Genomic DNA, 24,037 nt, shown 5'->3' with positions numbered 1-24,037 from the left:
TAAATATTTGAGACGATGAGTGAATTATCCAAATTACGAAATAATAGGAGTCCAGTATGAGCTGTAATGAGCAATACTCAGATGCTCACTGACATGCAAGCATGCACACTCTCCAGCTCTCTCAACTAAGCAATTTACATACATAATATGCACTTGCATCCTTCTCAACTCTCTGCTAATTAACACTGCGATTTGCTGCATTTGTTTTAAATTCCTTGGTTTACCAGATAGGTTGCATACTGTTCAGCAAATAGGGAGATCTTTAAGGCTGCAAAAGATGCAACACAGCAGGTAGTGTTCATCCAAAGGCCTCAAAGATCACTCTCTTCCTCCATTTACACATTCCCTTCATGTCTGAAGTGGATTTACTGGGTGAAATCAATACAGTCATGGGTTGAACCTGTTTGGACTCCAGTGTGCTCCCAATATCTGTCAAATTGCCTTTGAGGGTATGTGGGTTACATTCTCAAACTGCTAATGTGAAGGGAAAGATGTACTTCAAAGGCTGATCTGAGGTCACATTAGATCCACCGTGATGATCTTGAAGTTATTGTAGCTTTGCTAATGAGAGATAATAGTCTACAAACCTCTCGGTGAAGCAAAGTAGAGTTAATTTTCACTTGTTTTCCACACATGTATAAATCCATACCTTATGGGTTTTGGAATCTTTCATCTGCACAGATTCAAATGCAAGTATACAGAGCCAATTTTTTCTGTGATTGTCCAAACATTTTCAGTTCATTTTTACCCCATGTCAAATACTGCCCACCCGGCACCTAACTCAGCCAAACCACACCATAAAAAGTCTGCGAACACAACTTGTCATGAGTTTTTACCAGAACCTCGTCCATGACATGAGATGAGATGAGTAGGAGGGAGTAACGGCCTTGCTTGCTGCTGTTCTGTGGTGCCTTCAGGTTCAGTGAAGAGATTCCCAACGAAGAGAATGAGATCAACAATGACAGCTTGTCCAAGAGCAGCGCTGAGGCCAAGCCTGAGGGGAGCCCTCCTCTGCTGCACAAGAAGGTCATCCCAAACAGCACCATCCCCAGCCCAGGCAACCATGACACACCCATCACAGTGAGTGGCATGTCTCGTATGCTGTGTTTAACACCCACACATATGTACATACACACACATTTAAACCCATTTAGACCCTCTAAACAGGGATGTGATGTATTTCTTACTACTGTCTCTTCCACAGTTTGACCTCCCAGCAGAAGAGTATGCAGACTTCCTACCAGACGGCGAGCTGCTCGCTGTGCCACTTGTGGTTGAAGAGAAGAACAATGATACCAGCGGGCCTGGTGGTCCCGTCCCCTCACCCTCTCTGGACTTCAACGACAACGAAGACATCCCCACTGAGCTCAGCGACTCCTCCGAAACGCACGACGAGGGTACACATCAGAGTGAACGCCTCGCTTTTTTTCATAAATGCATAACCTACGGGAACGTCTCTTTTACTGAACTGTGTATCTCTCGGACCAGCAGGGGAAGTCCAGGCCTTCCATGAGGATCTGAATGGCAGGCAGCACATCAACGAGGTCTACAAGTTCAGTGTGGACAAGCTGTACGACATCCTCTTCACGGAGTCGCAGTTCATGAGTGACTTCATGGAGCAGAGAAGAATCTCAGGTCGGTATTTTTGATGCCTCTGCAGCTGAGCTCTGACCTCCCTGGAGTAAAGGCAGTATGCTCCCCCGCAGGCTTCATTAATCCGTTCACGTCTCTCTCTCTCTCATCGTTTTGCTGTTTAGATGTGGTGTACCACCCGTGGAAGAAGGAGGATGCTGGGAACCAGACCAGAGAGATCATGTACACCATCTCGCTGTCCAACCCCCTGGCCCCCAAAACATCCACAGTCAGTGAGACACAGGTACAGAACCTTTTCTCATTATTTTCACCACCTGGGTTTGAGACAGCTTCCGAAATAACCAATGAAACCACTCTTTCCTCCTTTTCTCAGACTCTGTACAAAGTCAGCCAGGAGAGCGAGTGCTACATCATCGACGCTGAGGTCATCACGCACGACGTGCCCTACCACGATTACTTCTACACTCTCAACCACTACATGCTCACCAGGGTGGCCAAGAACAAGTGTCGGTTACGGTGAGTAAGACACAGCTGGCAAATGAGGCGTGCTGTGTTCATTCTTTTCAATCAGGTGTCCTATTTTAATTTCCGTTTTAATCGTATTTTGGATATCTTACAATAAAAGACTGTCTGCCTGTATGTGTAAACGCATTGCTCCCTGTCTGTCTGTGTCAGGGTATCAACGGAGCTGCGCTACAGGAAACAGCCATGGGGGCTGGTGAAAGGCTTCATAGAGAGAAACTTCTGGAGCGGGATAGAAGAGAACTTTCGCCATCTAGGTAAACGTGAATGTAGTTTGTTTGTATGTTTAGACAACACATATGTGACTATGTTTGAACAGTATACAGCGTCAGAACATTTGAATCAGACACACAACATTTTTAGGCTGTGAACATTTTCAGCGAGGCCAGCTATCTTTAATTGAATCTTGAAGACATCAGACATGAATGCATGACAGTCGTCTTCTTCCTCCCTCTCAGAGATGGCGCTGTCCAAGCTGGAGGAGATTCTGACCGAGTCCCACCAGCTGTCTCCGAAGGCCAAGGTGGTGAAAAACTCAACGGTGAGGCGGAAGAAGAGACCCCTCCCCCACATGCGCAGCCAGCATCTGGACGAGGCCCTCAGCCCCGTCACCACACCAACGGACGAGGAAGTGATTCAGAGGATCAAACAAGTGGCAGGCTCCACGCAAACCAGACACCAGAGTCCAGAACACCATCACCTGCCCGGCGGCCTCGCCTTCTACAGCGTCTCCAAACTGCTGCTCATCATCAGCTTTGTGTACGCAGCTGATCGCAACACACACACACACACATACACGCACACGAGTGCACAATCACTTGTTTAGATGATGGTTGTAAGTCTGGCTATGAGGGTGCAAATACAAATTTGACATGTGCAGACATGACACACATGTTCATCTCACTTACAACAGAGTTTTGTCTGAGTCACTTGTTTCATGATTTCATCAGTTTTTCCAGTAGACTCTGTGGACTTTTTGTCTGATTTGGAATAAAAACGTTTGCTTTGCTTTCTTATAAATATCTCATTGTTGGTGTCTTGAGTGTAATCTCTCTCTCCTCTCCTTTCATTGCCATCCGTAGGATCTGTCTAAGGTACATAATCTGATGAGCCACCATAGCCAGATGCATATATAGAAGAAAGAGTTCCCAACATAGTGTCGTTGCTAAATACAGATTGAGGGAATTATGAATGACTAAAATGCAAAGACTCATTTGTTGACTCTCCTTCAGCCTGGTCCTGCTGGTGTTCCTCAACATGATGCTTTTCTACAAGCTGTGGATGCTGGAGTACTCTGCACAGTCCTTAACAACCTGGCAAGGGCTGCGGCTCCATGAAAGGTACACACACACACACACACACACACACACACACACACACACATAAACAAGTGTACACACACGTCTTTCAGCACCCATTTACACAAAACTCATTTATTTGAGAGTCAACGTGGTTAATTGAGATTCTGGGCATTTCACAGTACAGACGATTTTAGAGATGAGAATAAATGGAGCTGTGGTTATTGGCTGTTTGCCCACACAATCACTCACAAATATACCACTACAGACATGCACATGCTCACAGACGCTTTTAAACACACACATTTAACTACATCCATATGTCAGATGACGTGTGTGACAGGAAAACACTGAGCTCCTGAAATTACCCCTGAATAGCTCCTGGCTTGCTGAAACACAATTTACCAAACTGTTGGCAGTCCCTCAAAATAGAAGTCATGCTTCAGCGGCTGAACCCTGATGTTGCTAATGTGTGTGTGTGTGTGTGTTTGTGTGCGTCCCAGTAAACTGCCTCAGACGCAGATGGAGTGGGCCCAGCTCCTGGAGGCGCAGCAGCGTTACCATGAAGCCGAGCTGCAGAAGTGGAGGGAGATTATCAAGTCGTCAGTAGTGCTGTTAGACCAGGTACAAGTCCGCTTTTGTGGTGGGTTATGGGAAGACACTGCATGTGTAACTTGATGTAACTGAGTTAAGCAATGCATTATGTTGGGCGTACGAGTGATGGACAGGAGCCTTGTGGAAGTGGAAGCACACACAAACCCTCTGACACATAGTAGCAGTGGAGATCGAAGAAAAGAGTCACACCTTGTCTTGTGCAGTGGGTTAATGGGAATCTGGTATATCGAATCAAATCCCAGTCGGCCGCCAGCTCGGTGGGCCAGTGGACTGTCAAAAAATCTATAATATTCTTCTCCGTCTCCAGCCCAGTCCGTCTCTTTCTGTCATTCTGAGTGCACATGAGAGGGTGTTTCAGGCCGGTCTCAGCGGATATGTCCAGGGCTGAATTTCTTATATCTTTCGTAGTATTTCTATATTAACTTAATGGAGCATTGTCTCTGCAGAGAAGGAACTGGTCATTTTGCATGTTGTACAGTGAATTTCTCACAATGTTATTTGGGAATTTCTGCACAAATAGTGACTTGAGAAAGAAGCTCATCAACAGCTGATAATATAAGAAAATATCACTGGTGACCTACGACAGGCTGACCTGATGTTGCTTTTTCAAAGGTAGCCAATGCCAGTGAGTGCAAGCTGTAAAGAAGGAGAAGCTATTGAATAACCAATAGTTGCCCAGTGGTGCCCAGGAAAAATTATTTAATGATCTTAAAGGGAGTGAGGGACTGCATGTTTCATGTATTAATGTAGGCCAGTGTCATTTTACAGTCTTTAGTAAACAAGCTAACATGCTGTTTTCTCCTTTTGATTCTCTTCTTCAGATGAAAGACTCTTTATTGAACCTCCAGCGAGGCATTGGTATAAGGGACTACAGCTCAGAGGCTGAAGAGAAGAGAAGTCGCTATCACTGACACACCACCACAAGGCCATGAGGGCATGCTGTGCAATATAGGACCTGTTTTGTTTGTGAACCAGTATGCAGGCAGCAGCGAGACACAGAGAGAGAGGACAGAGGGGGAGGCGGGACCAACAGTGAGCTGGTCCAAGAGACACAAAGAGAGGAACAGTCATCTCCAGTGCACAGAGGTTAAACCCCCAGGAGGAGGAAGTTATGGACAGAAAACGCCCCAACCACACACAGGAACTGAGGTGTCCCCAACATCACTGAGCAGTTGGCGGAAGGGGCAAGACTTGGTCCTTCTCTACCGCTGTGGGATAACCGTTTCCTTCTACTCTCTTATTTCCAAGCGCATCCTACTGTAAGCCACGTCGACCAGACCGTGGCAGAGAGAACGAAGGAAAACTACTGCATGCGTTTAGACAACCTAGCTCCCCTCAGTCAGTGTTAATGTGGTCCAGTTCCAGTCTATGTGTGTGTCAAAAAAAAAGAAGAACAGGAGCGATCCAGTCAAAGAAAGGGGGGGTCCTTTCGAGTCTTAATGGCTTTCTACGCTCTTTAGACTGTTCCAAACCAACTTTTCCCAAGAGGTCCTCGCTGCAGCGTCCCTTTGGTAAACCCCCATGTGATCAGAGTACAGTATCCAACCAAAAAGGAAAAGAAGTGTCGGAGCTGGGAGCTCAGCTTCACAGATCAGTCCCTGTTGCCTTGCTGGCCTGTGTGGTCCCTGTCAGGGCTGGTTCCCTGTCACACCACTGTGTTGAAATATTTATGACGTAAAATGATGGGACCTAAGCCAGTACTTTTAACCCTATCACAGTTCACCTCATGGGTTGCCCCTGACACAGTGTTCGCTCCCCTCCTCTGCATTATTCCTCATCCTCCCGGTGCAGTAGAATGTATTAGCTCGGTCAACAAGGCCGGTCGTTGGTCACAACAAAGGGACGCTGCAGCCAGACGAATAGGGAGACCTGTGTTCTTACATGTTTTATTACTAAACTGTGACTATATCTCTAAAAAAAAAAGTTTCAAATTAGAAAGAATTCTATGAATATATTTGAAATATATAAGAATATTTCATTATTTAATATATATATATTTCAAAATATATAAACATTACCTATATTTATTGTTAATTTATGTACATAAAGAAATTATCAGAGCTCTAGACCAGTTAAAGAATTTCTAACAAAAAGTGTTTTCTTCTAAAAAAAAAATGCATGCCAGATATGTCTGTGACATGTCCAGTGTGCAAGAATGATTCTGCATTCACGCGATTATATTCGCGCGCGCGTGTGTGTGTGTGTGTGCGTGGGTGTGTGAGTGCGTGTGTGTGTGTGCTGTAAAGTGTGACATTTTTACCATTCCACACTTGTATGTTTCTTAATTTTTCTTTTCTGGCTCCTGCAGCCAGACTGCCTTTTTTAATGCTAATGCGTTTGGATGCCGCCTTGCATTAGCCCCACCAGGGTACAGTTTACAACTGAAGAGTTTTGTTCCAAAATGACATATCCAACATTTGAAGACAAAGTTATGCCTACTTTTACAAAACGATTGATTGCTTAAACTATCAACTAATGCCACATGCTGAGTAGCTGAAATCTGTGCTTGACAAAAGGAAGAAGACAGATGATCTAAATTTTTAAAATTGAATGTTGAACTTGATGATTTTTCTCTTTGAAGTGGATATATAACATTTTGGAGATGAACCCTTCATCTGCCCTCTCTTTGTCCATGTCACCACATTCATGGTCTGACTAGTCTTTGCTGAAAGGAACACTTTGACATTTTGAGAAATACGCTTATTTTAGTTCGATGAGAGGACTGATACCAATCTCATGTCTGTGCGGTAAATTTGAATCTAGAGCCAGCAGCCGTTTGGCTTAGCTTCTTCTATGCTAAGCTAACTGTCTGTGCAGGTGTGAGGGTGGGCTCAATCTTCTCATCTGACCCTCGGAAAGAAAGCAAATGAGCGTAGTTCCCAAAAATGTCCAACTATTCCTTTAAATACACCTACTTCAACCCATATTCTGCTCTTCCTTCCCCCATTTCAAGTGTCTGTCTTGGATGCAATGAAAGCATGAGTATTAACTCTACACAACTAAACTGAACCAAAAGAAAGAAGTAGAAATGTACCTTCGCGAATTATCATGTTGTTTTAAATGAAGTATTTATCATGTATGTCATGTATTATATATATACTGGATTTGATGCGGTAAAGAGCATCTCTGGAGAGCTTGTCAACAGAGGCCCCTGACATCTGACAGACTTCAGCAATGAAAGCACTTCCAAAAGTATGAAAAAACTTCCTTGTGTTAAAAAAAAAAGAGAGAGAAAATGAAGCACTTTAAGGCCTTTTCAGGTAAAGAACGACGGAAAGAAATCGCAGTGGTTTAGTTTGGAGGTGAATGCAGGGCTGAGGAAATTGTTTTTGTGCTGTATTTTAGTTCATTTGACAATCACTGGTCATTTACAACTTCCATTCTCATGGAAATAGCTGAATTTCTTCTTTTGTTACTGATCAAAAATAGTGTTACTTCCAAATAGAATATTTGTGCGTTGTACTATTTAACATGATTACATGTGAATCTCTTTGAATTTCTCATCCCAAAGCCCGATCTATGACTGACACTTTCCTGTCTAAGGGCGAGGCGAGAATGAGTGATTTCAGGAGGGAACAGGTGTCTTTACTGTGTGCCTGCAGGGTGTGTTATCGACTGACTTACTGAGAACAGCAGCGAAGCTTCAGGATTGGACCTCTGCTGTGTGTGTGTGTGTGTGTGTGTGTGTGTGTGTGTGTGTGTGTGTGTGTGTGTGTGTGTGTATTAACATTTGAAGGAGGCACCGAGTGACGATAACACAGAGGAACCTTAAGATCTGAATGTGAGCGGTTGGAAAGGTTTTCTGTTTTATAGAAATCACTTTCACAATCGTGACGACACTGGAAGAACATAGTGAAGATATGCTTTGTGTATATGATGGTACAGAAATGTCATATATGAAAATGTGATTGAAATGCTTTAAAGAGCTTGTTTTTCCAGAGTGTATGATGAAATGTGTTTTTTTTTCTGATGCTTGAGTTCTTTTTTTGTTTGTTTTTTTAAATTACAAACCTCCTGATATTGTTTTGAAGGAGACATGATAAATGCTTGATGACGTTGGTTTTGCTCCCCACCATCATCTGATTTTAAACATCGGGACACTGAAATTTGCTCCTGCGACTAACAGATATTTCCATGATCGATTAATATGTGGATTATTTTCACGGTTTGCTATAAAATGTCCAAAAAAATGTGGAAAATGCTCATGATTTCCCAGAATGATGTCTTCAAATTGCTTCTTTTGTCCACCCAGCAGTCCAAAACCCAAACACATTTCATGTCCTATGATAAATGACAAAGAAAAGCAGCAAATGCTTACATTAATCTGAAACCAGCAAATGACATTTTTGCTTGAAAAATGACAGAATCGATTAAATGATTATCACTTAACAGTTGCAGATTGATTTTCTTCAGTCCAAATTAAATATTCCCTCTGGCCTCCATGAAACTGTCACAGCAGACTTGAATTTAATTTCTTAAAATCTCTACAATCATGCAAATGAAGTATTTTTTTCAACCTTCACCGTTCCCTTCAAAACGCCATGTTTCTCACTGGCACCAACAACTTTGACTGAAGCAAATCTAAGCTACGATCTCTCCCAGGGAACAGCCATGTGTTGTTTTTTGCGTTGTTGTCTCTTTCTTACAGTGTGCACTCACGTCTGTGTTACACAAATTGATTGTATGATTGCTATCGCTGCACAAATGTGGAACCAAGGTGACCCGAGAGTTCTGGATGCCACCCTTTCGTCCCTGACAACTAATGAGATTTGCGCTTCATTGACTGTATTAACTGGCATTTGCCTTGCTGTCACAGAGCCGGCGAGGCATCAGTGCCACCCACACAACCCACGCAACCCAGTACTAACTAACAGCCTTGGTTAACACACGGTGGGAATCACACACAACCTCCTGAAAACAACCACTGATCAGATTCATAGCAAATGCTCTTCTTCGAGTGTGTCTTGATAAAATATGTACTGGTGTAGTTCTGTTCAAAAAGAATTCTACTGTATGTTTGTTTTTGTTTTGTTTTTTTTTTTAGACAATGTTTTGATCTCTAGAGAGACTTTTAGTGAAATTTATACATGAGATAAATATACTGTAAGTATATGTTGTGTATATCTGCAGTGTGTGTGCACACACGCTGACAAAAGACTCCAACCTGCGCTGCGCGTAGGTTTTGACTTGCCGATGACTTTGCCTCATAGACTGAAGATGAAAGTGGCTTTCTGGTTCATGTGAAGTAGAGATTGGAAGTATGAATAAAAATATATGTAATATACAAATGGTGTTGCTATTTTTGGAGGTGATACTTCATTGACACTGTATTTTGACAGATCACGCTCATTTCCATGAGGTTATGACTTGAGTCTCTACAGATATATCATGTTTTAGGGCAAGAAATAACACGTTATCCTTAAAGAGCCAGTATGTTTGACCTCAGGAGACTTCACAGTGGAGTAGTACAGAGGAAGATTGCATGAGGCACCAAGATGAAATATTCATCCGTTACTGCACTTTGAAAAAGCAAAATCAAATCAAAAGACTTTCAAATATTGATGCCAGCTATTGAAAGCATTGTTATTTTGGGAGCTGTACGTACGGCACGAGTTCCTCACAACCTGCTGAATGCTCAAAGCAAACTGTCCATAGGTTTCCTGTGGCTCATATTGTCTCACTGTTGCATAAATGTCATATTAGTTAGCACTGTTTGTGTTATATAAACTCAGTGAGTGGATGCAGATGAAAGCTATGATGCCAGTCCATGTCACTGAAGAGAAAGAGGATGAGACTGAGATGTGCACATAAAAGGTATGGAGCAACAAAGTTAAGACATCTAGACACACCCTGTAAAGAATAAAAAATAATTCGATCTGGGTTAGTGTTGCATGTTCTCATTCTTGTGCAAGTGTTAATTTAGAATATATCTAACTTAAACTATGTCTTATACTAAATTCTAGATATCATTTTACACATTTTACACATATATTACAGGTATACATTTAGAGTGCTAACAGGTGACTGGCAGAAGATGCAGCTTCTTCAGCTTTGCTTTTTTGTTTTGGAGAGAATATTTCAGATTCTGAATGAAGAGCTGCTGAAGACACAAAATGGCATCTGAAGTGTGATGTGTCACTGATTCAGACACTCAGAAGTCAAATCAAAGACGTTTTATCTGTTTCTGATTTCTCCAAACATGAGCCTATTCAAAATTCCTCAGCCTCCTGCAGACGCAGCAGAGGAGCAGCTGGCACTGAGACGGAGACGCATTAAAACTTCTATCGACACAAGTTGGACATAATGAGGAAAAAATATGAAACTATTTCCATGTTCTTGTCATTCTGTCTTACTTATTGTGGTGGTGTGATGCCACAATTGCGTTAAACTATTTTCTATATTTTCTTGCAATGCAGCATGTGTACCAAGCAGCCTCCCCTGATGTCACTGTATATATTATTCTAACATCTTTTTTCACAGCTTCTTTCACCAGTCTTTCAGTCTTGCTATAGATGTATTTTCTGCTTCGTTGCTGCACGATGGTTTTAAATCGCCTGAGGATAATAAAACCCCAATGTTTTACTATACGCCCAGAAATAACCGTCCCTTGAAGTAGTCCATTAGTCCTAGACCATGATGGGAAAATGGGTGAGGTCGAGGCGTCACTGTAATGAATCAAGGGGGATGGGACAACGTTACGCGCAGCACCCCACCAGCCTCTCACGTCCAATGAAGGCTCGAGATTCGATGTGCACAGGGGAGGATGACTCCCACTCTCTGGCCGTGGCTGGACGCAGAGGGCGGGGCTCCGTGCCTGCGTTTGACAGCTGCGAAATAGAAAATGTAAAGAGCGTAGATGGTCTGGGAAACCATGCTGCTCCAAGGCAACCGCACTATCACAAGGAGTGGGATGCAGCATGGCCTTTTATAGCCCGCGAATGCCCTCGTAAATCTGGACCAATTGGAGAGAAAAGAAATACAGAGAAGGGGAAATAATTACTTTCATTGTGCACCCAAGGCTGGGATTTGCGGGGGCATGCACCGTGCGTTCTCCTTCCCGGTGACTGTGGAACGCAGTCGGACCAAGGAGCGCCTGGAGGCGAGTCTGGCCGGGCTGTGCGAGCTGGAGCTCCGCAAGCAGAGGCAGGAGTGCCTGGTGCTGGGGGCGCTGGCCCTGGGAGACCCCCTGCCCCAGGACAGCTCCAGAGGAGAGCTGTCGTGTTTCAGCAGCTGGGGGCAGGAAAACTTGACACTGAGGCGTCAGCTGGTAAGAAGTTCGAGCGTCTTTTACTGCATGTTTGGATTCCAGCAGCTCCTCCATGTTGACTCACACCGCACCCTGGGTTGAAACCCCGTTTTTGTCCCATGTGCCACAGTCCTACACAGTTTTGAATATCTGAGAGCCTTTACAGCGTGTCCTCATTGTAATCCGCTTGACCGTTGGATGGACTCTTGGACTGGGCTGCGCCTTTTGTGTGGATGTGACCTCTATCTGCAAAAAAAGTTACTCAACTTGATTAATAGGCTCGCTGCTTGAGGGGATGTAATGCGTTTCTGTGCTTTGGGCTGAGATTTATGCCTGTGGGTAACGAAATCAGGGGGTGGAGCACCCGCCGTTTGTGGCACAGACCAAGTGTTTAATGGGCCATTGTTCCCTCATCATGGACTTTTGTAGCTTTTACTACTTAACAAGCTCTTATTTGTGCTCTCTGCAGATCATAAAGGAATGAATTATTCCTTCGGCTTGTGAGTTGCGGTTGCAGCTAACATGTCCATGTCCTAATTACCCTCAGCATGTTGGATGAGGTTTTCTTTCTGTCGAGCTCCAGCGAAGTTGCGATAAACATATTTGACGCAGTGGCAACATGAGAATTAGAAACTGGGTTAATCAAGACAAATCAAAGTGTGTGTGCGCGCATCCCTGCAGCAGCATCTCCCGCACAAAGTTTTACGCACCGCTGAGCATGCTCCTCCCTGCAAATACCGGTTTATATGGTCTATGTTGAATTTGTCGTAACGCTGCCGCTGATGACAAGTTTCATTTTTTGGGGACTGGCGGTTTGGTTTGGCCGCCTCTCTCGCGCAAGCTGTCTCAACATTGCGACAATAGGAAGCCATTATTAAAAGAGGGTGAAAAGGGAATTAAATCAGCCGCCTCCTTTTCACACCTCCTTCTCTCCTCCCTCCTTCTCCTCCGTCGGGGGCCTAACAATAGGCGCATATGGGGCAGAATACTAATGATGCCGACCGAGGCCCCAGTGAGAGGATAAGGCGCATAGGTGGTATTGTACGCCGGCGTCAGTTTGGGGTGGCATGATATGGGCACTGTGCTATTTTTGGCGGATTTAATCTGAGTTTGTGTTTTAGTACTCTGATAAAAAAAAAACAAAAAAAAAAAAAAAACAGCGATTCATTTAATTAGAAAAAACAATTTCACAGAACAGGAGTGCGCGAGGGTCAAGCGGTTCCAATGCGCGCGCGCGCGCGCACACACACACACACACACACACACACACAAGTCGAGTGAATTCATATCCCCTGGTGCTACCGGAGCTGTCAGCGCTTTTCAGGCTGGCTCCTCGTGCACACTGACGGGAAACAGGCTTTTTCAAGGCCGGAGTCGGAGTGACACGCGTTTCCCCGCAGGCGCGCATATTTCCGCTTTTCATTTTCCACGCAACGCGTCTGCGGATCGATGTTTATTAACTGTTTTGCTTATCCAAGCGTGTGAGTAATTACACGGGAAGTTCCTCAGGGAATTTTTTTTTTTTGCCCGACAGGAGTCTAATTGAAGTCTCAGAATTGAGTCTTCATGATATCTGGTCGCCATCTGCGTCCGAGCCAAGTCCCCAATCTCATCTTCCATGTAGGTTAAACCCTCTAAAATGTATGGTTCACCGTGTGACACAGAAACAACTGACCCATGGGAGAGACTGCCGGTGGACATGAATGAGGCCCCGGATCAGACAGGCTGAGGGGCCTTCTCTCCTGCATACAGTGTGTGCTTTTGGAGGTGTTGACAGCTGTGGGACGCCAGACAGCAGCTGGGAAAGCATCCAGCTCTGACCTCCCTCAGCTACCAAATGCGTGTGTTTGGAGAGAGCAGAGGGTAATATACTATGAACTGTGTATGAGTGTGTGACATTACATCTGGAAGAGTTTGATTTCTAGAAGAGAAGAGTGACACTTAATCTCCTCTGGAAAATATTGACCTCATGGATTCAAATCAAGTGTTTAATTGTCACCTGTGCCTGTGGGTGCATGCAAAAGGCCTTTGCATGAGAGCAACGGACACCTTCCTCATTCAGGACTGTGTGTCTGCAGGAGGTTCTGCTTTTGTTTTGTGCCTTCACTGAACCGCTGGCTTGTCATCGATCAGGTTGAGTGTGTCCTCATGTTAAGACGGCAGCACATCATTAGTGAGACTATAGGGCAGTCAGTCTGCTCAGCAGTGACCGGCCACTCGAGTGGATCACTGGGTGGTTTCCTCCCCTTTGTTCTGGCACACAAAGATAAAAAAAAAAAACCCACCAGACTGTGTGTGATTTGGCTTATTTATACAGGCAATCAGGTAAATAAGCTTCTGAAAATATGCTACGACATGCTAATACACGCGCACACAGACAAACAAGATTATCCAGTACACATTTGCAAACACAATGTCTTCAAATGTCAATCACATGAGCACAGCCTGACTCACGTCTCTCTTAAGAGACATTCACAGTCAACCCTCCCTGCTGCCCTGCCTGCAAGCCTGAGTGCACGTATGACTGAGTCAGAGCACGCTAATGAATGCCATTCACTACGGTTATGTAAACACTGTGCACCTGTGTGTGTGTGTGTGTGTGTGTGTGTGTGCGCACAAATTCAACCTCAAATGAGAATTTATCATTAAAAATTAATTTACCTTATTAAAATAGAGCATTGAGGTGTCTGAGTATATTAATCAAATGCATGCATGTGTGTGTGTGTTTCCGGCCTCCCACAGCCGTCCCTGTGTGGAGCCAGTCATAACATTGCTTTAATTATACAAGGTCCAGCAGTGCGGCTGCATGCCTTGTGTGCCCTGTTCCATAGATTTTTCTACCCTGGCGTTATCATTTCAAAACCCTTCAACCGGTGGCTGGTTAGAGGTCTATTCTACTCAGATAAAAATCCTCTTTTCAACAGCCAAGGTCCATATCATTCCCTTTTCTTGCATGGTGGAATTGTGATGTCTTTATACCACCCCTCTCTCACACAATCAAAAGCTTATGTGTTCCTTGGCTCAAATTTTTTTCATCAAGCTGTTTCGCACTGTTCATCTTTGCTCCTCAGTAGGCAAAGAAGACGTAACACGTGAATCAGCCGGTAATCAGTTACAGCGTTGTCCTGGATTCACCTGCTGATCAGTTGTTTTCATTCAAAGAGCAGGTGGTCTTGATGTGTTGTACACCCAGCGTGTTACAGCTTAATGGCTGAGGTGAGGCTGGCTGCACCATGTCCTCTGTCTCCCCCATCCCCCACCAGCCTGGGGCAGAGGATGCAGTAAAACAGTAATGATACAGTGTGCAGAGTGTCAGGGAACCAGTGTGAGACCATTAATAATAGAATGCAATCAAAGACCAGCCAGCAAAATGCTCCCCACTACACTCTGAACATATTGTATAGTATTTGGGCGGTTTGTTAGTCCACAAAGGTTTGTCTGTTTCCTGCGGCATTGTAATTTGCTTAGCGCCACCATGGCTTCCACAGTGTGTGTATGTGTGTGTGTGCATTTGTAGGCATGGCAGCAAGCAATCAATTGTATCTGCATTATTGATTCTTTGATTTCCAATGGTCTCCCCTCCTCCCAGCTTTTTCTTAAACCCACGCCAGTTACTAAAACAAAGCTCCTGATTCTTCATGTCTACCACACAAAACCATAGTGATGTAGTGATGCTAATGCTTTGTTTATACTAAGACAATAACTGCTCTTGTTGAGACAAAAGAAAAGTGTTTGTGGTGAAGAGGTTGTGTGGGAAGCATAGGTTAGCTTGGGTCAGTTGCCCTCAACAGCATTTGCATTATGACCGCATTTAGTCTGCAAGACAAAGCTGTCAGAGCTCAAGCACTGATTGGTGCACTGACCAAAAGATCAATCTCAGCAGCAGTGCAGACCTAGTTTCTTTTTTTCCAGGAATTTTCACCTTGACAAATTACAGTTTTGAAGAGGCAAAATATGCGCAAACAGAGACTTTTTTGTTCAAGCTTGAGGTGTGAAGGAAGCATGATATAAATGTGTCTTGATCCGGGAAAATTGACAATGAGGAGGAAGGAACAGCTGTGTGAGGAAGGACTTGGACGCTGCAGTGTTTTGACCTAAATGCTAAAGTGCACAATGATCATGATAACATCCAAATATGACAATCCATCCAATAATTGCCACTAAAAAACAGAAATATCAACCACAGGGGTTGTCAGGCAATCAGCAAAGTCAGTAGACTATATGTAGCAGGCACCATGAATATAGATACAGATATTTTAGTCTGGACCAAAGTGGTGGACTGACCATGAGGCAGACTTTGCTAGAATGAGCTGTTTTGCATGATTTGCACACCACAAGGCTTGTCTGCATTTCTATTGGCAGTGTTTTATTGGCACAAACACACAAAATGCACAAACAGCGCTCAGGAAGTGCAGACGACTATAGCAGTTGTCTGACAGGTGGTCCATCATAGCAGGTTTGTAATGTAAAAAGTGTCACCTTGCCTCGAGGACATGCTCAATCTTCTGGTAATGAAGTCTCTTAATGAGCCTTGAGTGTCAACAGCATCACCTCCAACAAAATGAAGTGCGTTGGTGTGTGCACGTGAGTGTGTTTGCAGGCGAGCGTGTGTGTTAAGCTGTGCGGACAAGCATGCGTGCGAGTGTCTGCAGATGTCAGAACATGTGTCAGATGATTTCCACATGAGACCGGTGCAAATTGCCTGGCTGGCTGAGCTGGCATGTCCAATTTCATTTCTTACAAGTGTGTGTGTGTGTGTGTGTGTGGGGGGGTCCTCGTGTTCAAGATGGGAGTACAAGGATGAGTGTGTGTTGTGATGATCTGTTCTTACATTTTTTTCTCTATATCTATGAACAAGCACATTTGTTTGTATATCTGGGTAGCACATGTCTGCATGTGTCTGTGTACATACCCCCCCACACCCCCTTCCATGTGATCGAACATCCCCTCACCCTTCACAGAGCCTTGAATTATTCATGTTCTGACTTTCCCCTGTAAGTTTGCTTACGCAGGAGAGCCCAGTGACAGATATGGATGCTGTACATGGATGCACTGCAGTCACGCACAGTGGTGACCTGTGATGGCCATGTTTGTGTTTCAGTAACTACAGAAACAGAATCACATCATCTGAGTTGTGGCTTTATCTCTTAGACATTTTAGGGTTTTTTAACTTATTTTTATCTTTATCTTTTATCCTGTTAGCTGAGACAGAGGTTAAGAAAAAAAACTACTTCCTGTAAATCGCTCTTTCATCAGAATGAAAAATCTGTCTTTGGAGATAAAGTGACTGATACTCATACCAGTGTTTAGAATGAACTCAGTAGCTGACCTAACACAACGTAATGCAACTTAGTCTGTCATTATGAGCGCTGTCTGTCTCTACCAGTTCCCAGCAGGTGTTAAACGTACCAGAAGTGAGATTCGACCTTAACTTCTCAGTACATAGAGGCTGAGAAAGAAACTCCTTAAGAAAGATGGATGGGAGCTGTGAACGGACTAAGAGCAGTTGTTAGTCTCTGAGGGTGAGGATATGTGATATGGGATCTGTGAGACTGTATGCACAAATATGACTGCTGAAACTCTCTCAGCCTGACAAGCAAAGAGGCACATTTGCAAATGATCGACTAAATATTGCAATAAACCCTTAAAAGGTCTCTTTGTGAATTTCATCTCCATTATGGAGAATTTGCATGACAACACACACTCAAATATGACCCATCTAGCCGTACTTTAAAACGCTTGCGCACAAACTTCCGAGTTTATCTCACCAGGTGACCGCGAGTGCCAAACCAAACGAGAGCTGTTGTGCAGCTGGAGAAACAAGCAGTGAAGAGCTCACAGCTGTGCTTCTGTCATTAGTGTTTCTGCCAACCAGTAATTTGATTTGCGAGCACCGTTTGAACTTTCTGCTTTGTTGTTGAAATCACTGATTGTTGCCTCTTATGGTCTACTTAAAAAATACTTCTCAACAGGCAATCAAATGCAGACACAAAAGAAAAAACAGACTGAATGTGTGTACATGTGTGGTCTTGTTTGTCTATGTTTGTGGGGTCTCCAAACCAGGATACCACTCACAGTGTGGGGGTCTGACATTCATGGGGACCAAAACGTTGGAGCCCATAATGTAAGACATTATATGTTAAGGTGAGGATTTGGGTTAGTGTTAGGACAAGACTCCAGGAAATGGGTTTAAGTTGATGTAATGTGTGTGTGTGTGTGTGTGTGTGTGTGTGTGTGTGTGTGTGTGTGTGTGTGTGTGTGTGTTTCAGAGTGCCCTTCAGAGTTCCCCATGGGGCCTGATGCAAGCACTGGAACAGCAGGTGGGAGAGCTGAGGATCGACACTGACGATGGCTGCTATGACGGAGCCGAAGGAGACGCGGGCGACAGTCGGCCGAGTTCTGGTACTTCCACAGTTTTAAACCTTTTCTCTGGCCTCAGCTCGGAGATGCATGAAGTTCAGAGTTTTTGAAATGAGCATTTTGCAATTCACTACATTCACTACAATAAAACCGGTGAGCAGTTTTGTGCCATGAAATATTTTCTCTGTGCAATGAGATGTTTTCTCTTTGCATTTTAAAACGCAGTTAGTTTGTAATTTATTCCTGCTCTTATTGTTCATTCATGCTCCAGTTGCTTGCGCTTTTGTTTTGTGGCCTGTTTGTGAAATGCAGTGAGACACTTCCTGCATCCAGCAGCATATTTATAGAGACCTGGAATGCTCAGTGAGCAATGATAAATGAGATAGTCACCTCCTCTCGCTTTCTCTCTCTCTCTCTCTCTCTCTCTCTCTCTCTCTCTCCATAATCATATGTCCTAGGCTTTTATGAATTGAGTGAGGGTCAGTCGCCAAAAGGAAGATCTTGTTCCACTGAGCCCACAGAGTCCGTTTCCTCCTGGGCTTCCACCAACGACAGGCCAAAGTCTGTGGGTAAGAAAAAGTACATGCACATTTCACACTCAGAAATAGCAACATACACTGAATCAGAGCATGTATTCATCTCGTCTATTCCTTTTTCTAAAAATGGGGAAAAAGATAGCTTATTTGTGACTCTTCTCTGGTATCTACTGTCTTGCAATTAACTTTATGATGATTTAAACATAGTCTCTCTGCTTTATGATAATAACACATTGCCTTTATTTTCGTATATCGGGACAGCACATTGCTTGTCTTATTATTATTTTGTATTACAATGATGCCCCTGCATCTTGACCTACAACAGTATTATTTTCTGTTATTAGGTGACCCCCTCGTGCCGAATGGAGAACTGGATGTGCCAGTCCTACGCACCACCCTACCCCGCTCATTCTCCGCCCCTTACCCACCTCTGGAGGGCATCGCTGAGGAGGGCACAGCAGTGGACTCCTGGCAGTGGGACCTCAGCAGAGACAACCAAGCCTTTCAGCAGCAGCCTGTGGAGGATCCCATCACTGAAGAGGACTACCAGCAGGCCTTGAGGGTGGAGGGCTACATCCTAAGTCTCATCCAGCGTCATACCCTCGCAGCACGGCCATGTCTGCCTCGCACCACCCTGAGCCCCGACCCCCCATATTGCTGTGCCTCTGGACACAGCTCCTTACACAGGAGAACTCCTTCTCTGACCACAGAGCAACGCCTTCCTGACCCCTATCTCCAGCCTCACGTTGACCTTTCGGCAAACCCTAAGAGCCACGGCTGGGGTTGTGACCTGCAGGAGGGGGAGGCCTGTGGAGGAGAAGCCCCATCTTTGGAGGAGGACTGCTATCTGGCTCTGCCCTACCCCCAGCCCAGGCCACACTCCCTGACTGAGAGGCTACCATCACCTCTGCCCTCCCTGGACCCCCACTGTGGTGTTGGGGCTCTTGACCTTTGTTGCAAACCTCCATCCCCCCAGCATTACTTACATCCACAACCTCCTATTGATCACAAACACAATTTAGTAAGTGCTCAGTACATCCCTGGACAAGGCTGCCATGCCCCAGTGCGCTCCCCTAGACACTACAAACCAGAGCAGCCTAAGCCCAACCGAGCTCTCACCACTCCTGACCACCCAAACTCCAAGTCCAGAACCTCAAAGAAGAGCCACAACGAGCGTCAGAGAGCCAAGAAATCAAGCAGTAAAACCAGTCGATCCCAGTCTGAAAACAGTCTCTTGGGCCAACGAGTGCTGCCTGAGCGCAGGTACAGCACCACGGAGAGGCACCAAAGCAGAGGGGATCACACTCAGAACCAAGGCCAAGTCACAGGGCCACACCTGGGCAACAACACACATAACGGGAGACGACGTTGGTGCTCCAACCTGGAGCTCAGTCAGGACGAGGGGGAGACCCTAGCAGGGCAGGCACAAAGACGACCTCCCCGGAAAGCTCGCCATGGTCACTTTTGTCCCCATTCCCAACCCCAGAACTGCTACCACCACCACCAGCAGCAGCAGCAGCAGCACACCCAGCGCTGGCACCCAGACTTTGAGGAGAGGGCCCCTCTCTGTCAGGGAGAGGAGGGCTATGCTGGTGCCGTCCCCGCAGAGTCTGAGTCCAGCATGAGCGAGGTGTATTCCCCAGCCTCCAGCTCACTGTCCAGTGACTCAGATGAGAGTGGGGGGCTGGTGTGGCCCCAGCAGCTGCCACCACGCCTCGCTTCTACCTCCTCCTCCTCCTCACCTTCACCACAGGCCACTGCCAACGCCCCCTCTCAACCAAAAGCCTTTGTCAAGATCAAAGCCTCCCATGCTCTCAAAAAGAAGATCCTCAGATTCCGCTCAGGGTCCCTCAAAGTCATGACTACCGTATGAGGAAATGGTCAAATTCATATCATTACTACTGTGTTGTAAAGCCAAGTTTTGGTCACCAATCATATGTTAACTAACCAATCCAGTCTTTATTCTCCACCTACCTCTAATTACAGTACGCTCTTAGCAAGAGACATTTACATTAATGCTAATGATTAAACATCTGCTAGAGATCATTTGTCTGTAGTATCTGGTTGAATTTATCCTGTAGCTGACAACCATCAGACACTAGACTAATGGACATTATCCTTCTGTAATTGATAATAATGGATGTGATGCAAACTTGCACTGTGTTGACATGCTGCCATTTTTTCTTAATGTCTGTTGGCCTTGCAGTTTAATTAATCAGAGAGTTATGGTTAATTAATTCTTACAGTGCAGAGTTGGCCAAATCCAAGTCTACATGACTAATATGTATATTGTCAAAAGATTCAAGTCTCTCTGAACAGCAACGCTCTAGAAATGAGATTTAAGTGTTTTATGGAGCTGATTTTCCAAAGAAATGTCAGTTTTCTCTGTTTGATAGGTCCAAAATGTCCCATTAATTTCCAAGGAATGAACAATTTGATTTGACACTAATTAAAGGAGAATAACAGCTCAATTTAAACCCAGACATACTCTTTGAATATTCAGTTATTATTGTAAACTTTATGCTCAAACTTTCACATTTTGTATGGTTAGCTGGCTAAAAGCTTCATGGGCCACATGACCAAATCACAGGAATGGAGTGAACCATTTAACTGGAGTGTACCATTTAACTGGAGTGTACCATTTAACTGGAGTGTACCATTTAACTGGAGTGTACCATTTGAACGCTGTCTTTGTTTTCCCATATTCCAACTTCTTGGAATTGATTTATAAATCATGAGGATGTTATTCAGAAATCACAAACCCATCAAATAAAGTGGGACTAAAATTTAAATTTTACTTTTCATTTTAGCGCGTGGCGAGACTTGAAGCTTTAGAGGGAGGATTTGTCCTGCGCATGGCCACAATTCTGTAGCAAAATCTCTCAGTTGTGTGGGAGTGAACAAACATGTACAATACAATGCAAATCTACATTTACATTCATGTGTTGATTATTAGTCTCTGAGCAGAGAGCGTCAGTAATTGTTCTCTGCCACTTTGTAAACTGTGGATTCACGCTGAAGTGAACTGTCCACTACCTCTCTTCTTCTGCCAGCTGCTTTAGGGGCCAGTGTGTATAAACACATGTCTGTGAGTCAGGAATGGGTTTAGTAGAGGCCATAGTAAGGGACCAGTGCACACGCATGCATGCACATATAGTATGTGCACAGACTTAGACTCTCTTGTAAACATGTACATTTTTGTAAATACCATCATGTGGCCTTCTTTGGAATGAATGTAGTTTGTAAATAAAGGCGATTTTGCTCTTAATTTTGCTATGTGACATTTTTATTGCTTTGTTTATTCTTAAACGTTGCAATACAAGAAGATCAGCCTAAAACATAAATTAACATAAATGAGGCATGCATTAGGCAAGTGACATATGATGACGAATACACATTTCTTCTGTGGACTTCTGAAGACATGCTGCGTTGTGTGAAGTACTTGACAAAACCACAAACATCGCTAAAGCTCATACTCACTTAAATCGCTTCTCTAATCTTATCTATTGCCTTAAGGGCCCGTCACACTGAAACAATGGCTCTCTCAGAGGAAGAGCTCACCATCGACAAGCCCCTCAGCATCAGAGATTTGGAGTACAGCTCCCTCATGCGGTCCATGCCTAATACTACACAAAAGGACTGTCTTTCTGTCATCTCTATGGTAATGTTTATGGTACATGAGGTAATCAAATGTGTGTGTTACAAGAACTAATTACTCATTTTTTACAATATAAAACAATAGCAAGTGCATCTCATTGTCTAATTTCGGACACCGAGCTTTAACTGCAGCTCACACAGTAATGTAGACACATGACCGTCTTCTATTAATAACAAACACAGATCATCCATGTGTGGGAGCAAAAAACAGAAGTGCCAGGCACTGTTGCACTAGGCACGAATGCATACATGAAATACTGCAAGTTGGCTAATAGTTCCTGATTTGCAAGTCCTGATAACATCTTTAAATGCAATCTCAATGTTTCAGCGTTAAAACAGCTGCCGCTTTTTACACTGTCAAATACTGAACTTTATCTTAGGTCTTGGTTTATGTGACCAGGGTGTGTCAAAAGACTGATCTGACACTCATGGTTTATGGTGAACCCCTGTGGTTATGTTGTGCCACTTCAGCGCAGCAGAGGTCACTCCTGGCAAACTAAACCGACACCTGCTGAACCTCAGTCACAATTTCTGAAGCTAGGGCACTTTAATACGAACACCGCAGTATGTCACCCTCAGACCTTGGTCGCCTCCTTTCCATAGCTTGTGCTCCTGGTGTCGTTATTAGTGATGGTCACTCTGGTCCCGGGATCCTCGCTGATGAAGTGCAGGATGTTGCGCAGGGAGCGGTTCATGCTGTTCTTGAAGCCCCGGCCCAGGCACACATAGAGCAGTGGGTTGAGGCAGCTGTTGAAATACGCCAGGCAGAGCGCTAACACATGTGCCAGATAAATTTTGGGGCTGTGGGGGGAATTTCGAGGGGTCACCAATATGAGGAAGTCCACGATGTGGAGTGGGAGCCAGCACAGGAAGAAGCTCAGCACCACAGCGACGATGACCCTCAGCGTGCGCTTGGAGCGGGTCCGACTGGAGGAGAGTCCGCTCTTTGCTCTTGAGTACACCCCCAAGTGACAGGCAACGATCACCAGGAAAGGGATCAAGAATCCCACCAAGAAGCGGTAGGAGGTGACGAGCCAGGCGCTGAGCAGAGTGTGCACCGCCAGGCACTCCCTCTTCTCTTCACCTGCCTTGATCTCCGTGGTGTAGATGAACTGGGGGGTGCTGCCGAGCAGGGCCAGGCACCAGACAGCAACACAAGAACAGACGGCCAGCCTGTACCGCCTGTTGTTCTGACACCAGACGGGTCTGCTGACCAGCAACCAGCGATCCACGCTGATCAGGACCAGCTGCAGGACGCTGCAGTACATCACCAGGTAAAACAGGCCTTTGACCAGCGTGCAGGCCAGCGGGCCGAAGTGCCAGTGGTCATCGTGCGCCAGAGGGACCATGAGCAGAGGGATGGAGAGGCAGCACAGGAGATCAGCCAGGGCGAGGTTGAGGAACCAGATTGAGGTGACGGAGCGGGGCATGCAGAACCCCGTCACCCACAAAACCAGAGCATTTCCAGGGACACCTAGCAAGACCACAAGGCCGTAGAAGAGCAGAGCCACTATCTGGATGGGCTGGATCTCAGGCGTCAAAGTGTCAGGAATCTCCGGCAGTATGTAGTACTCTGATGTGTTATAGTCAGATATGTTAAAGTCAAACATAGTGTAGTCATCATAGCCCAAGAGTGCTTGAAGCTGCAGGTGGAAAAGATGTCAAATACATGAGAACCTTTTTATCATGTTTCATGAAAAGATTTAAATTTGAACTTTCACAGTTGTAATTGTGTGATACAAAGATAAATCCTTTAAATTAGTCCCAACATTTTAATCTGATTAAAGATGGATTATCTTAATCTTATCCCAAGTAAAATATACTTAATAAAAACATTCACATTAAAAATTCAGTTTAGGATTTTGCTGATATTTCAACTTACGGGTTCAGCTGATGTTGTAGCCATACTGCTAGCAGGAAGTTATGGAGCTGTTCTGCTTTTAACTGTGTTTTATACCCCCCCACCCAGCCCAGCCCTCACACGCACACACATACACTTGCACAATATTTCTATTAAAAAAAAAAAAAAAAAAGACTTGTAGTCTTCCTGGCACAGAAAGTTTAATTTAAACAAAAAATCTTTATCTGTTTACCAGATAAAGTCAAAGTGATTCTGTTGGTTTTGCTGAAATTAAAGTCATATCTCATATTGCACACCATCATCTAACATTTTTATGACACAATCTTAAAATGCTGCGATCGTGTTCACC

The 24,037-nt window shown here is 44.6% G+C and overlaps 3 protein-coding genes across 20 annotated transcripts in view; 2 read left to right on the top strand and 1 right to left on the bottom strand.

Annotated features, from left to right (window-relative positions):
- gramd1bb (GRAM domain containing 1Bb) overlaps nucleotides 1-9,316 on the top strand; it is an 80,079-nt gene extending 70,763 nt beyond the window's left edge. For 13 of the 17 annotated variants that reach the window (XM_076735793.1, XM_076735777.1, XM_076735775.1 and 10 more), the window contains 10 exons: nucleotides 918-1,080; nucleotides 1,205-1,397; nucleotides 1,489-1,635; nucleotides 1,758-1,876; nucleotides 1,967-2,109; nucleotides 2,269-2,372; nucleotides 2,574-2,874; nucleotides 3,348-3,455; nucleotides 3,917-4,037; nucleotides 4,850-9,316. In XM_076735793.1, coding sequence (XP_076591908.1) covers nucleotides 918-1,080; nucleotides 1,205-1,397; nucleotides 1,489-1,635; nucleotides 1,758-1,876; nucleotides 1,967-2,109; nucleotides 2,269-2,372; nucleotides 2,574-2,874; nucleotides 3,348-3,455; nucleotides 3,917-4,037; nucleotides 4,850-4,939 — 1,489 coding nt within the window. In that variant the 3' untranslated portion in view covers nucleotides 4,940-9,316. The remainder of the gene's footprint in view (nucleotides 1-917; nucleotides 1,081-1,204; nucleotides 1,398-1,488; nucleotides 1,636-1,757; nucleotides 1,877-1,966; nucleotides 2,110-2,268; nucleotides 2,373-2,573; nucleotides 2,875-3,347; nucleotides 3,456-3,916; nucleotides 4,038-4,849) is intronic. The other 4 variants (XM_076735776.1, XM_076735779.1, XM_076735785.1 and 1 more) reach the window with 1 other exon arrangement.
- A 1,534-nt stretch (nucleotides 9,317-10,850) lies between these two features.
- On the top strand, nucleotides 10,851-21,436 carry dact3b (dishevelled-binding antagonist of beta-catenin 3b). Its single transcript, XM_076735685.1, has 4 exons — nucleotides 10,851-11,295; nucleotides 17,544-17,676; nucleotides 18,093-18,203; nucleotides 18,515-21,436. Exons 1-4 carry the CDS (start codon nucleotides 11,065-11,067, stop codon nucleotides 20,041-20,043), a joined length of 2,004 nt encoding a protein of 667 aa, XP_076591800.1. The 5' UTR covers nucleotides 10,851-11,064; the 3' UTR covers nucleotides 20,044-21,436.
- A 13-nt stretch (nucleotides 21,437-21,449) lies between these two features.
- On the bottom strand, nucleotides 21,450-23,738 carry c5ar1 (complement C5a receptor 1). Of its 2 annotated transcripts, none has more exons than XM_076735687.1 (2): nucleotides 23,710-23,738; nucleotides 21,450-23,400 (listed from the first exon to the last, which is right to left on the bottom strand). In XM_076735687.1, the coding sequence occupies exon 2, from the start codon at nucleotides 23,255-23,257 to the stop codon at nucleotides 22,403-22,405; it is 855 nt and encodes a 284-aa protein (XP_076591802.1). In that variant the 5' UTR covers nucleotides 23,258-23,400; nucleotides 23,710-23,738; the 3' UTR covers nucleotides 21,450-22,402. The 2 variants fall into 2 exon arrangements, with proteins under 2 accessions (XP_076591802.1, XP_076591801.1); XM_076735686.1 differs by having other exon boundaries at nucleotides 21,450-23,470; nucleotides 23,710-23,725.
- Between the last annotated feature and the right edge of the window lie 299 nt (nucleotides 23,739-24,037).

Source organism: Chaetodon auriga, chromosome 7 (assembly GCF_051107435.1).
Source record: "Chaetodon auriga isolate fChaAug3 chromosome 7, fChaAug3.hap1, whole genome shotgun sequence".
Lineage (NCBI taxonomy): Eukaryota > Metazoa > Chordata > Actinopteri > Chaetodontiformes > Chaetodontidae > Chaetodon > Chaetodon auriga.
The sequence above is the reverse complement of the archived record's forward strand: the minus strand, read 5'-3'. Positions and strand labels throughout refer to the sequence as shown.